Source organism: Delphinus delphis, chromosome 11 (assembly GCF_949987515.2).
Source record: "Delphinus delphis chromosome 11, mDelDel1.2, whole genome shotgun sequence".
Taxonomy (NCBI): domain Eukaryota; kingdom Metazoa; phylum Chordata; class Mammalia; order Artiodactyla; family Delphinidae; genus Delphinus; species Delphinus delphis.
Window position 1 is genome coordinate 5,111,955 of NC_082693.1, and position 13,115 is coordinate 5,125,069.

The following is a 13,115-nucleotide window of genomic DNA, read 5'->3' on the forward strand; positions in this document are numbered from 1 at the left end:
GATACGGGTCTCTCTTGTTTCAGGTTTAGGAACGTTCCAATGGTTCAGGAATCTGAAGGCTCCAGGAGGACAACATTTATAGTCGCTTGGGGCACCTCTTCTTTAAATACTCTCCAAGGACAGGAGGCAAGGAGGCATGGTACGGCAAGGAGCTGCTTCAGCTGGGCTGCTCTGTTTCACGGGATTATCACTCCTCTCCTACCGTAGGGGGGTCAGAGGGGGCAAACTCCGGAGGTCACGATGCCCGATTCCGCTGCGCCCAGGCACCAGCGCATGTGGCAGAGGACGCCCGAGAAGGAAGTGAGAGTATCAGATGAGAACTTGGGTGAGTTTCCTGGACGTTGCTGGAAAGGAATTAGCATCTGTAGTCCAAAGCCTCTCTACTTCCTTCGTGGCCTATTTTGTACCCCCTCACCCCTCGCCAAAGAGGTTGCCATTATTAGGATCCCTGTCATCTGAGGTTAAAATAAGACCTGGTTCAAGGTGAGGAAAAATTATGGACAGGCAGCCTGGCCCCAGCTTGTTCTCGAGCTACGCGCAGCACTGACTTCCAGGCAGAAAGGCTCTCTCTAGAACACTCAGTCTCTCCCGCTGCTTTGAGCAGGTTTCCCCCCGCTGCCAGAGACGCTGCTCTACCCTTTCCTCCGAGAGGGGGATCCCTTCTCCCCCAGCCTCCCTGACAATGTGTCCCAGTGTCCCCAGAGCCCTCACACGCAGGATGCCCGGAGTACCTGCCCACTCCTTCTGGTCAGCAGCTAAATCTTACTGCCTGTCACCCTGCCCTCCCTGCACTTAGAGGACAGCTGCTGCCCCCACCTCCACGCAACCCGCGCAGTCAGTGGCCTCTGAATGGAAAGGTGATTGGAAAGAGGCAGAATGGGAGCACGTGTCAGTCCTGCTGGGTTGACAGGTGACATTCCTGCAGGCAGATTCCTGAAGCGATGACCCCGGGAGGAAGGAGCCTGCTGTTCCGAGATGCCTTGGTTCTGACGATATATACCAAGATGTACAGATACGCATCAGCACACACACACGCTTCCTCCCTGCCTTCTCCTGTGTCCAAGGTCCCACCCCCCAAGTGTCTCTGGACCGTCTTTCCTCAGATGAGGTCAGAGCATGGGATCCATTGCCATTCTAGGATGCCGGCTGCAACCCCTCGCTTGGGTGGGTCACGTGTCATGGGGTCCGGTGGCCAAGGGAACCGACTCAGGTCCCCCCAAGCATAAAAGGAGCCCGAATAGGGGGGCATGGGGGGAGGGGGGAATTGTTCACTTGTGCAAAATTCCAACAGAAAAGACATTGCTTTCCACCTGTGAGCCTTCCTTCAGGGTCCTTATATCCTGGGGAGGAAGTGAGTGACGGTCATGATCGGGGACACCTTGCTGCCCCGCTTCACCCGTCCGTATTTGCTCAGCGCGATGTAGGTGCCTCGGTACAGGTCTGACTCGTAGGCGTTGTAATTGTTGGGCAGGAGGGTCTCTCTGAATTTGCACTCCTCTTGGAAGCTGGGCTGTGAGAGAAATGGACAAACAGCAGAGCATCAGCGATACGTGAGGCCCAGCAGGCACGTCTGCGGTGGGTCCCTCGCTTTCCCATGTCAGACAGCCTCCAGGAGCCCTGGGCCATCCTGGGTGAGCAGAAACATGGAAGCTGAGAACAGGGGAGCCTTAGCTCTCGTGGTCCCCCCTCACCTCCCCTCCTTCACGATGAGGAAGCCCAGGCCCGGGGATGGGGGTGGACAGCCTGTGTCACAAGGGGGCTGGGGGTTCTCCTGACTGCCAGTCCCGGACACTTTCTCCCAAGAACAGGGATGATGGTTTATTCAGAGAAAGGACCAGGGAAGGATAAAAGAAGCTGTTTTCTCAAGTCCACTGCGAGAGGACCTAGTGCGGCAGGATAGAGAGCTGGGGTTTGCCTGGTGGCTCTAGCTGTGTGACCTTGGGGCAGGCGCCTCCCCTCCCAGCCTGATTCCTTTTTCTGCAAACCATATGGTTGCGGAGCGTTTGCGGGGGGCGGGGGCGGCGAGTGGAAGGCGAGATGCATGGCTTCCTAAGTCCTTCCCAGCGCATCTGTTTAATATGGTAACTGTCTCTCCACTTGTGTTCCCTCACCCTGTCTCTCCCAGTTTAAGGGCCAAGTTTGCTGCCCCTTAAAGGGGCCCATTCTCGATTTTGACTTTGAGCCTAGAATGGGGGGCACTGGCCTCAGTTTTTAACACCACACGAACTGGAGCAAACTCTCCACACAACTTGAACCTTGCTTCTTCACTGAACAACATGCCCAGTGCCTCCTGGGCGTCCACAGGTCACCAGGGAAGGGCAGGGACAGAGATGGCGAGGAGCAGCAACTTTCATGGGGGAAAGAACCTGGTTCCCTCTGTGACCAGCAGTGCCAAGGACACATCAACAAGTTCAGCCCCAATAAATCACCCAAGTCTTCCTTTATTCCTAGAAAAGAGAGCCACTTCCTCCCAAGCCCACCCGGGTCACTGCCCCGGACTGGAGGGGTTTCTGGGCTTCCGATGGGGGTCGCTCCCTGGGAGCCAGGAGGCCTGGGATCTAGTCATTAAAGAAATGTAGAATGAAACCGAAACAGAGCTGAGCATAACACCCGACTCCTTCCTGCCGACTGAGGCCATCGGCTATAAAAAACCCACTCAGTGGCTAAGCGGCTATGCTAGGGGTATCGCCTGACCTTCTTAAAAGGAATTATACTATGAGCACCTGGCCTTGTCAGGCGTAGGGTGGCCGAGAGCCTCTTCCTGTTATGAACGGAGGAGGATGAGCCAGCTCCTCGGGGCTCCGAGCGGACCAGTCCGGCAGCACGGAAAACAGTGCACCATCCCAGGGGACTCCCGGCTCCCTGAGACAAGGACTGTGTCCTGTTGAGCACGTGATGCTGCATGAATGATGGTCTAATTGGAACGGCACAGCCACCCACGGATGCCCCTGCAGGGGTGGCTTCTCTCTGATGCAGCGAGAGCTGGCAAGGGACAGGCGGCGTTATTTAGGAAACACGTCGGGTAGTACCAGTCGCTGGTCCCTTCTGCCCCAGCTGAATGAACGCATCCCCCCTTTCCCTCTCACGCCCCTGGGTTACTGTGTACAGAGCACCTTCCTGTGATGTGAATTTGCTTGAGATGACCCTGCGAGCTTCCACCAGCCACATCAACTGGCTTCTGAAGACCATGCCAGGAAGCTCTGTTTTCACAAGTTTTCATCTCCCTTGTTATGGGTGCTCAAAAACACTTGTAGAATGAAGAAAGGAATGTCCCAAAGTAGGAAAAAAAAAACTCATCAAAATAGGCAAAGAGCATGTGACGATTCACCTCTTACACAGCTGTGTGAACTTGGCAAATGAGTTTACCTCCTAAGCCTCAGCTTCCTCATCTGTAAAATGGGAACAGTGAGAATAATTCCGTCCTAGCCCTGGAGGGAGCATTCATCGAAATAATGCATGGAGAGTCCTTGGTATAATTCCTGGCACACAGTAAAATAAAAAATTATTTGTATTGCCATAGTGATGCTTCTCCAATTGATTCATGAGTTAGTTTAAATTAAAAGCACTAAAAGACTTTGTCTTACCCAGAATCATCATTCCTGTAAAACTTGCTGTGGGTTGCAGGACAATTTACCTTCTAAGTCCTGCATTTATTGCCTGAGTGGCAGTAGGAGGTGAGCCTGGGGGAGGAGGGCACAGAGCTGACTGGGCTCCGGCCCCACACCCCTGGGGCCTCTCTGGACATGGGGGGGTCGGGGCAGCCACAGGACCTAAGGCTGTCGATGGGCAAAACTCTGGAGAAACAGCACAAGGGAAAAATAAAGTTGGGATCAATGGTAAAAGTTGAGTAGAAGTAATGATACATGGATTAATAGTCTGGTGTGGATCAACTAACAAAATGCAGTCCAGAAGTAAATCCAAACAGGAACATAAAATAAAGGTGGATCTGAAATGAACATAACATACAAGTGGCATTTCCAATCACTGGCGAAACGTGGTGTTGGAAGAACTGGATGCTATCTTTAATAATCATCATAATAATAGTAATAATAATAAGGTTTGATGTATGATTTTATTCCTAACACTAAAATAAATTCCAAAAGGAACAAAGTTTTAAATGTTAAAAAGAGAACCTTAAGGGGAGTTCCCTGGTGGCTGAGTGGTTAGGATTCCAGGCTTTCATTGCCAAGGCCCGGGTTCAATCTCTGGTGGGGAGACTGAGACACCACAAGACGCGTGGGCACAGCAATAAGTAAGTAAGTAAGTAAGTAAGTAAATAAGGGAGAGAAAGAGAAGAGAACCTTAAAATAAGTCAGAAAGGTCTTTCTAAGTAGGACACAAAAAACTAGAAGGCATTTTAAAAACGAAGATGAATAAATTAGACTTCTGCTTGGAAAAGAATAATCACCTTAAACAAAATAAAAATATAAATAGCAAACCGGATTAAAAATATTTACAATGCATTATATTTTGTAATATATTTTGCAATAGATTGAATTTTGCTACTATATCCAGAACCCCGAACTCACTGAAAAATAGACGTTTATGAACAGATAGTTCACAGAAAAGGAAATACACATAGCATTTAAACATAAGAACATGTGCCTAACAGAGAAACATCAACCATAACTGTGTGATCACATTTTTAATTGTCAGGTTGCAGAAAGAACACTGTTTGACAATGGGCTTTCATTGATGAGGGCAAGGGGACTAGGAATTCTCATTTGTTGTCTGTTGGTGTGTATATTGTTATAACCGCTATAGAGAGAAATTTTACAATATTTATTAGAATAAAATAATAACTACAGCTTTGGATAGTAATTCCACTTCTAGGAATTTATCTTACTGGTTCACTCCCACTCATGTACAAAAGTCACGTGCGGCGGCACCATTTGTAATAGTGGGAGACCAAAAACAACCTAAGTGTCTACCAGGAGGGCAGTGGTTAGCTCAGTGATGGGAGAGCCACCCAATGGAATACTCTCGGCCATAAGAAACAGAACCTCCTTGCGCACGGATTTGAAACGGTCTCCAAGGCATGTTGTTCAGTGAAGAAGCAAGATTCAAATTGTGTGGCTAGTCTGCCCCAGTTCGTGTGGTTTTAAAAACTGAGGCCAGTGTGAGAACAGGCACAGGGACATTGGGACTTCCTGGGACGGTAGGTACACAGGGCCTGGCAACAGTGGCTGCTCTGGGGAGGGTCTGGGTGGCTTCAAGACAACAGTGAGAGGGAGACTTCATTTCCGTGGTATATTCTTCTGCACGTTTTCCCCCTTAAACCACGTCCATGTATTACCTCGTCATGTTAGTAGATTATTGAAAATGGGAAGGGAATTCAGGATAGAAGATGGGCCAGAAAATGGAGTGAGAGAACCTTTGCATCAGAGACTGGTCCGTTCTCTCCCCCGGGTCCTGTCCTTCCCCCTGTCCATCCCCTGCTTCTCTCCCCTCTGTTCTAACTGTTTATGACCCCGGAGAGCACCCTGCCCACCAGTTTCCAGGAGACTTCATTTCTGATCTGGATGGTGGTCAAGGGAGAGGTTTCGCGTGTGGTTTGCAAACTCTAGAGAGGAATGCAGATCTTGGGGCGAAGGACCTGGGGGGAGTGGGGGTGGGGGAGGGGGAGGAATTGAGCGATTGGGACCAGAAACTCAGGGCATTTGCCCCGATCCTCTGATCTAGAATGTGTCCAGTTGAAGAATCCAGCCTTTGCTAAGGTCTGAGTCTCCTAAAACACATTTGTTTAAATGTGCAAGACAGTGGTTGCATATACACTGTGCTTTGTTCTCTGATGGTCAGATTTTGATTATTCAACCCCCAACCCCAAATTTTCAAAAAGTTTCCGACCTCTGTTTCTTTCCCTAGCCTACCTCACGTCCCTAGCCTTCCCCCGAATTCTGTGTCCATCTGCAGTGAGAAAGGAGAAATGGGTGAAGTTTGCTATGGAAGCCTCTCTACCTCGCCCTTGCCCGTTCCTCCCCGCACCCCTCTCCACCCCATCCTTGGTGTTCAGGTGGCCACGCGGCTGGGGGCGAGGCCAAGACCATGGCCCTGAACTGCTCCCTGCAGCCCGATGTTCCACTGCCCACACGGAGGCTCGAGCTGGCATCAGGACCAGCCCCTTGATTCATCTCTCCATTCGTGCCCCTGCGCTGAGTCTCATGGCTCAGGAACGTTGGCTCCTGAGCTCTGCTGAGAAAAGCCAAGCGAACGACATGTTAATAAAAGCAGCTACCGTATATTATTACTTGAACAAATGAAAAGAATTCCCCCAGATCACATTGCCTGGGCCTGCCGGGTCCCAAGCCCCAGCATGACAATGTCTTCAATTCCACATAGGCATAATCAGACTTATGAGGACCCAAACTCTAAAGTATTTGGCTCTCGCAGTGGAGAAGGGCGTTTTGCAGGGGGGTACATACAGGGGTGTCTCTCAGCGTGAGTTACCTCTGGCGGAAATGCCCCTTAGAGCCTGCGGTGGACCAGACATCCATCCCATCTTGTCTTTGGTCAGTAGGTCACCCGGACTAATGAAAGTGTCTTTTTATCTTTGAAGTTCTTCCTTCTAGGCCTGCCCTGGGCCACTTGCCCCCGTTACTCCTGGCTGCGTGTGTGCATGGGAGCTGGGGAGGGGTGTGGATGGGTAAGGAGGCGGGTGGTGAGAAAAAACCAGAAAACTCCTTGTCCTAAGACCCTTTCCTCCTGCAGTCCCTGACTGCTACTTTTCTGGTCCTTAGCTGAAATGGAGAAATAACATCTCCCGGCTCTGAAGACATCTGTCTGCTCTAATCCCCGTTCCTAACACACAATCGCACCAGCAATTTAGAAGTGTCTGAAGATGTCTCCGCCAGGCCTATCATGGCTTCTCATTCCTGTATCGCTCTGGGTAGCAGGCGGGCTGCAGACAAAGCTGTTTGTGAGACCGTCTGCAGGGTCCCCCGGGCCCCTCGCTGTAGCACCAGCCCCTCCCTGCTCAGGGGTCCCATCTCCCGGCCCTTCCACATAGTCTAACACCAGGGACCCTTTGCCTCATCCCCTCAGGAATGCGTTCTCCTCTAGGGGAGGGGTGCAGCTAACTGAGCGAGGGAAAGACTTGGTCCTCCCCTCCCCAATTGTAACGTCCTAGGTAATGGTCAACGGCCTCTGTGGATGAAACAAATGCTGTGCTTTGCCAGCTGTCATAGTACTATTGATGAAAAGGATGGAGACACAGTTCTAATTAGTAAAACCAAAATCACTCAGAAGCATAACTGATTCTAAAGCACAGGGATTCTCACAGAACCACTGCCAGGTGGAGATCTTTGATTTTTATCTTTTAAATTTTAAAAAGATCAAGGAGACTGGAACTCACTGATTCCTGCCTCGGTCCACATCAGAGAGAGCAGAGAGAGGTCTGGTCTCAGAGAGGGTCACAGACTTTGCCCGAAGTAAGACAGTAGTTGGAGGGTGGGCGGGCAGGAGCTGGAACCCGGCTCCTAGTCTGCACACCAGGTGCGCTTCTGCTGCCGGCCTACGGGCATCACCTGCTAAACCTGGAAGCAGGTTTGCACACAGCCCTGATTCACCTGAGACCCCGGAGACCCACGGTCACATCTGCAGAGTGAGGATAAAGGCCAGATGTGCCTCCCAGGGGTGCTGGGGGATAGTGTGCTCAGAAAGCATCCCCGGGGCGTCTGACAGACAGGAGGTGCTCAATACAGGGGAGCTACTTACACTGTCGAAACACGGCCACAGGCTCTGCACCCCTCTTTCCAAGGGATGAGACCTGCGGGAGGCACCTAGGTGGGTTTTCCTGGCTCTTATTTTCCTACCTTGCCCCTGCTCCCCCCTCCTTCCCCCCCAGCATGGTTCCCCTCTCCCCAGGAGAAACCCCACTGAGGGGCCATAGCAGCTGAGCCACAGGGAGGGGAGGCAGCTCTTGGGGCTTAAAGGGAAATAGTGTGAATGAAATCATCACCCAGTGGGAGTTTTCCCAGCTCTTTGGATCAGGGGGCATTGGATTTTAGACTGTGATAATGGCCCCTGGGGGGCGTAGCAGGGAGTGGATAGGTGGTTCAGAAGCACCTGGTGCCGGGCTCGGGGCGCCAGGGAGGGCAATCTCCGCCTCCAAGAAGGTGCCTTTGAGCCAGATGCTCCCGGGTGTGTGTGGGGGGGGGGGGGATTGGGGTGTAGACAGTGGGCGGGGCTTCTCCTACGGAAGCCCCCGTTTTCCGGGACTCCTCTCCTTTAGTGAGCCCTGCGGACCCCCTTTGAAGTCATCTGCCCAGGAGTGAGGGGTCAGGGGCGTCACCGACATCAGGGGTCAGCCCACACTTCAGAGTTGCCCCCTTCCTCGTGCTCCTTGAAGTTCTATCCACCTGCAGCACTCTCGCTGTGAGGTCCCCTGTTCCCAGCCTCCCCGGCTTCTCCTACGGGGGCCCCAGGTTTCAAGTGGGAAGTGGAGGCATTGACCTTCTCTTTGCACCCTTTCCCCAGCTCACAGTTCAATTTCTTTCGGGATAAGGAGAAAAAAATACTAAATAGCTTGTTAATGAAGGTGGCAGAGATAAGGGTTGATGTAATTTGTGCTTCCTTCCAAAAGATTCACCTTGCGTAGAACCCCAGAGCCAACAGCCTCCGTTCCTGGCTTTGCAACGAGTGGGATTCCAGGCACTACGCCGGCTGCAGGGAAGGGGCTCTTTGGGGCGACCCGCCGCACAGAGCGGGCACTTACTCCACCAGGGCCTCCTTGGTTCCAGCTGCTTCGTCCTCTCCATCACATACGCAGAGAGCAGTGAAAAGGGCGTCTGAGAATCCCAATCTCATGGCTGTTTCATCTCCCAGCAGCCCTCAGCGCTAGTGTAACCCCGGGGCAGGGAGGATTCCTTGCCCTCGGAAAGCCAGGTAGCCTGGTGGTCCCTAGCCTGCTTGCATCTCAGAAATACCTGGGAAACTTAAAAAATAAAAACAAACCGATTTGCAGGTCCCCATTCCAGCCCTACTGGCTAAGCATCTCTGAGGAAGGGCCCCAGAGATCTGGACATGTAACAAGTTACCAAGGCGATGTGGATGCAAACGGTCCTCCCACAAGACCCACCTCTAGGAAAGAGGGGTGCAGAGCCTATGGCAGTGTTCAGACAATATAAATGGCTCCCCTGTATTGAGCACCTCCTGTTTGTCAGGCGCCCTGGGGATGTTTTCTGAGCACACTATCACCCAGCACCCCCAGAGGTGCATCTGACCTTTATCCTCACTTTGCTGATGGGACCCTGGCTCTCCCAGGTCTCAGGTGAATCGGGGCTGTGTGCAAACCTGTCTCCGGGCTCGGCAGGTGATGCCTGCAGGCCAGAAGGAGGAGAGCATTTGGCGGTACAGACCAGGACCCTAGTTCCAGCTCCCGCCTGCCTCCCCTCCAGCGCTTGTCTCCAGAGGCCCACTGATTCTAATGCACGTCTTGTCTCCACGTAAACGAGCCCAAATGGAGAGGTGCTGGCACTGCAGATCACAGGCCGAGGCCACCCGAGCACCCCGTTTGGGTATTTCACAGCCTGGTCTGTTGGGACAACCTCCCCGGACCCCGGCACCGATCCCAGACGCCCCTGTTCACATTCGGATCCTGTCTGTCCCCACGCAAAGGTAGAACAGCCCTCCAAACCCTCCCCATAAATGGCCACTCTGCTATTCCTTGACCACGGCTCAGAGGTCTTCCTTTCTAACCTTATTTCTGCTGAAAGAACACCCAGTTTCTTTGCCTTCGTAGGGACGCTTTCCCAGCCCATATTTTGCAATATGCCAAATTATGGGCTGAGAGACCCAGGAACGAGGGGGTCAGAGAGGTCAGAGATTTCGGTAAATATGGAAGTTGGTGAGGTTAACCAAAGTGCTAGCATTGACACCCCCCACCCCGCCCCGCCAGGGATGACCTGTGATGGGAGAAGGCAGGGGGTGGGATCTGGGGCCAGCCAAGAGAGTCTTACATCCCCTAGGGGAGGATGCTTCTCCAGCTCTTGGGATCAGAGACCAGAGGACTTAAAACCTTAAAGTAAAATGTCCACGCACTGATGAAGGCGAGGAAAAGAGCTTCGTGTCTTCTCCTCCTACTGTGCTCCAGGCTGGGGGCCTCGGAGGGTGAGCCGTGGGAACAGCGTGCCCAGGCTGAAAGACAGGCCTGCTTCTCTGGGCCTCTCCTGCTCAGGACCTGACCGTAAGCCTGGACAAACAGCTTTATGCCAGAACGTGGGTTTCCCTCGGACCCAGAAGCCCTCTGAGCTACGGTTTCTGTCTTAAATGACCTCAGCACATTTAAGCCTGCACCGAGGCAGGGTCAAGGTGAGTCAGGGGCGGTGGGTGGGATCAGGGAAGACATGGTCCAGCGCACAGGCTGACTCACCGTGCAGCTAAGAGGTATAAGCCCTTCACTCGCACCAGCTCCTTCCACAGCAACCCCCCGACCCATTCTAGATAAACATTCACGCCCCTCTTCAAGATTTTGCATTATTTTCTTCAATTGCGTAATCTTCAGGCCTCGTACAGCCTGAAGCTTCCCCTGGCCTGATGAACTCACCGTGGTGTATAATCTTCCTTTACTGTTCATGGCAACGAAGAGGGCACTTTTCACCCCAAAGAGACTCACCACGCCTCGCTCCACTGTGGAAATCTCCAGCAGGCCTGACAAAGAAATGGGAGCTGCATTACCCCAGGCTTGTGCAGATCAGAGCAGGACGCCAACCCAAAGGTGACCCTCCAAGGGCATCTAGGCCCGTCCGCCTGCTTCTAGAAAGTCAGAGCCTCCATCACCTCCGCCCTTGATCTCACTTTAGGAGATCGGCTGCCAGGCTCGGCCAGTCCTGCTTACAAATCCAGCTCTGCAGGCGAAAGTTCTGACGTCAGAGTTGGAGTTCACAGTGGCCACTTAGGCATCCGCCTAAAGTCAGCTTTGAATCTGGGCTTAATCACACCACATCCTTGACGTGGGTGAAGGAAGTGAATTCTGATGAGCTTTGTTAACAATGTATACGCCTCACGTTTCAACAAATAGCCCATGTTATCTTGCAAACAAAAAAAATCTTGCAAACACTGGATCCTGCAGCCCTATCCCCTCCTGGGGAGAGCCCATCTAGGCAGCAGCCCATCAACTTGTAGGACAGAGGGGGCAAGTTGAAATAAAAAAAGGATGTGCTTCAGCTGGAAATTCTGCAAACAACTTGCCTTTCCTCTCAAAGAGAAGAGCTAAATAAAAAGCAGCGTGTGTCTAATTTGGTCCCAGCATCCTCACCGGTTCTCCCAACCCTTGTTTCATGGCTCCCCCAGGTTGGGGGTTCCCTGTGGTCCTACAAGGCCCTGGCTGGGCCTGCAATGCTGAAGGAATTAGTGCCTCAGGGGCTCTGTGGGTGATGGCAGAAGACACCAGGATGCTCGGACCTCAGCACACTTACGCCTGCACCGAGGCAGGGTCAAAGCGAGTCAGGGGCGGTGGCTAAGCTCATGGGCATCCGTAAGAATAACGCTTCCCCCTTCATAACAGGACTCCGGGCACCAGGGCGAGGCCCCTCCATCCTTTATCCCTGCTTGAGCCCCAGCCCCCAGCTTCCCAACCGGTTGCCACTGGCACTCACTGTAGGGGTTCTCCTCGTGGGTGCCGCTGATCCGGCCGTCGGGGGGCACCTGGAGGTGGAAGCCGATGCCCACGTTGCAGTAGAGCCTCCGCTGCCGCTTGATGCCCACCAAATAGCCGCTTTCCCAGTTCACGCCAGCAACCTCTCCAGCCAGCCCAGCCCGAGACCTGGACAGCAGGGTGCCCCAGCCCCTCGAAGCCAGCAGCGTGCTGTTGGCGCGGGAGCCCGCAGGGGAGGGCACCACCATGCCCACGAGGACGCCGAGGAAGACGAGAGCCCGTAGCGTGCCCTGCAGACGTCCTGCTCCCTGGGACATAGTGATGAGCTGCCTCTGTCCCAGGGCCATCCACCTTGCCTCTCAGGCACGTGGTCGGAATTAATGGCCCTAAAAATACCGCCCTTCTTGTTTTCCTCCCCTCCGCATGGCGGCAGGGGCTTATTTTTGGAAGGCAGTTGAAGGCTGCTGACATGAAACGAAAGCCTGCTCTGGGCACTCGGGTCTGGAGCAGAGGGACCCGGGCTGAGCCGCGGCCGGTACGGACCATGGCTTGGGGACGCGGTCTAGCTGGCCCGCTCACTCCGACCCGAGTTGGTTCTGCTTGATTTGACCTATCTTTATAGTTCAGCAGCCTGGCCCGCCCCGCCGCCCTTCATCACCCTGACGTCAGCTGGCCTGGCTCACTCATCCAGGGCTGTAACACTAACCTGCTGCTGGGCCTGGCGGCCTCCCCAGACCCCCGGCACCCAGGGATGCTGGGAGCCACTGTCATTCCAACTATGAAGCAGGAATGAAGTGAGCGGCGAGCATCCCTGAGGGGAGGGAGGAGTTGGCCAGGGGCCCCGGGGAAGAGGGAGGCCAGAGGCCACCCAAGACCCAAATTGGGCAGAAGTTCTTGGCCTGGCAGCGCTGGCTTCCTCATTTAGAGGGCAAAGGGTAAAGACAGGGGTGGGGCAGTCTTGGTGGCAGGCAATGACCGGGGCACACGCGTTACCCTATTCATGGAAAGAGCTCATGGTTGAGGGCCACAGAGCCTGGGGGGATGCTGAAAGGCTGAACCCCTTTAGCAAGAGAGGACAGAGATGGGGGTGCGGTATGCAAGGGTCCCGAGGATCGTGGAGGGAGGCGAGGCTAGGGTCGGTCTTGTGCTCTCCGTCCCGGTCATGGAATTCACCCAGCCAACAGGGTGGGAGTTGCATCTGGCCCTTGCCGTGGCCACTGGCCATTTTCCTATCTGGGCTCACCCTTGGCATCTGAGTGATGTCATTCATTCCCATTTTACAGATGAGGAAGCTGAGGTGGGGAGAGCTTAAGTGACTGAGCTTAGGTGCTGGGTAACCATAGCTAGTAAGTGGCAAAGCCAGAACGTATAAAGTCGGCCTGAGCCCAAAGCCTGTGCTTTGAACCTCCGCGCGATGGTCTGATGTAGAAGTTCGATTTGCACGGAGTCCGCTGAGCTCATTACATGCCAAGGGTTCTCACGGCATTACTTCAATAGCACAGGCTGCTTCGCCCAGCACCCG

At 53.5% G+C, this 13,115-nt stretch overlaps 1 protein-coding gene across 1 annotated transcript; it reads right to left on the bottom strand.

Moving 5' to 3' along the window:
* Positions 1-1,333: 1,333 nt before the first annotated feature.
* Positions 1,334-11,940, bottom strand: FGF6 (fibroblast growth factor 6). The gene is made up of 3 exons (XM_060026041.1): positions 11,595-11,940; positions 10,544-10,647; positions 1,334-1,510 (listed from the first exon to the last, which is right to left on the bottom strand). The coding sequence occupies exons 1-3, from the start codon at positions 11,938-11,940 to the stop codon at positions 1,334-1,336; spliced, it is 627 nt and encodes a 208-aa protein (XP_059882024.1).
* Positions 11,941-13,115: the final 1,175 nt, after the last annotated feature.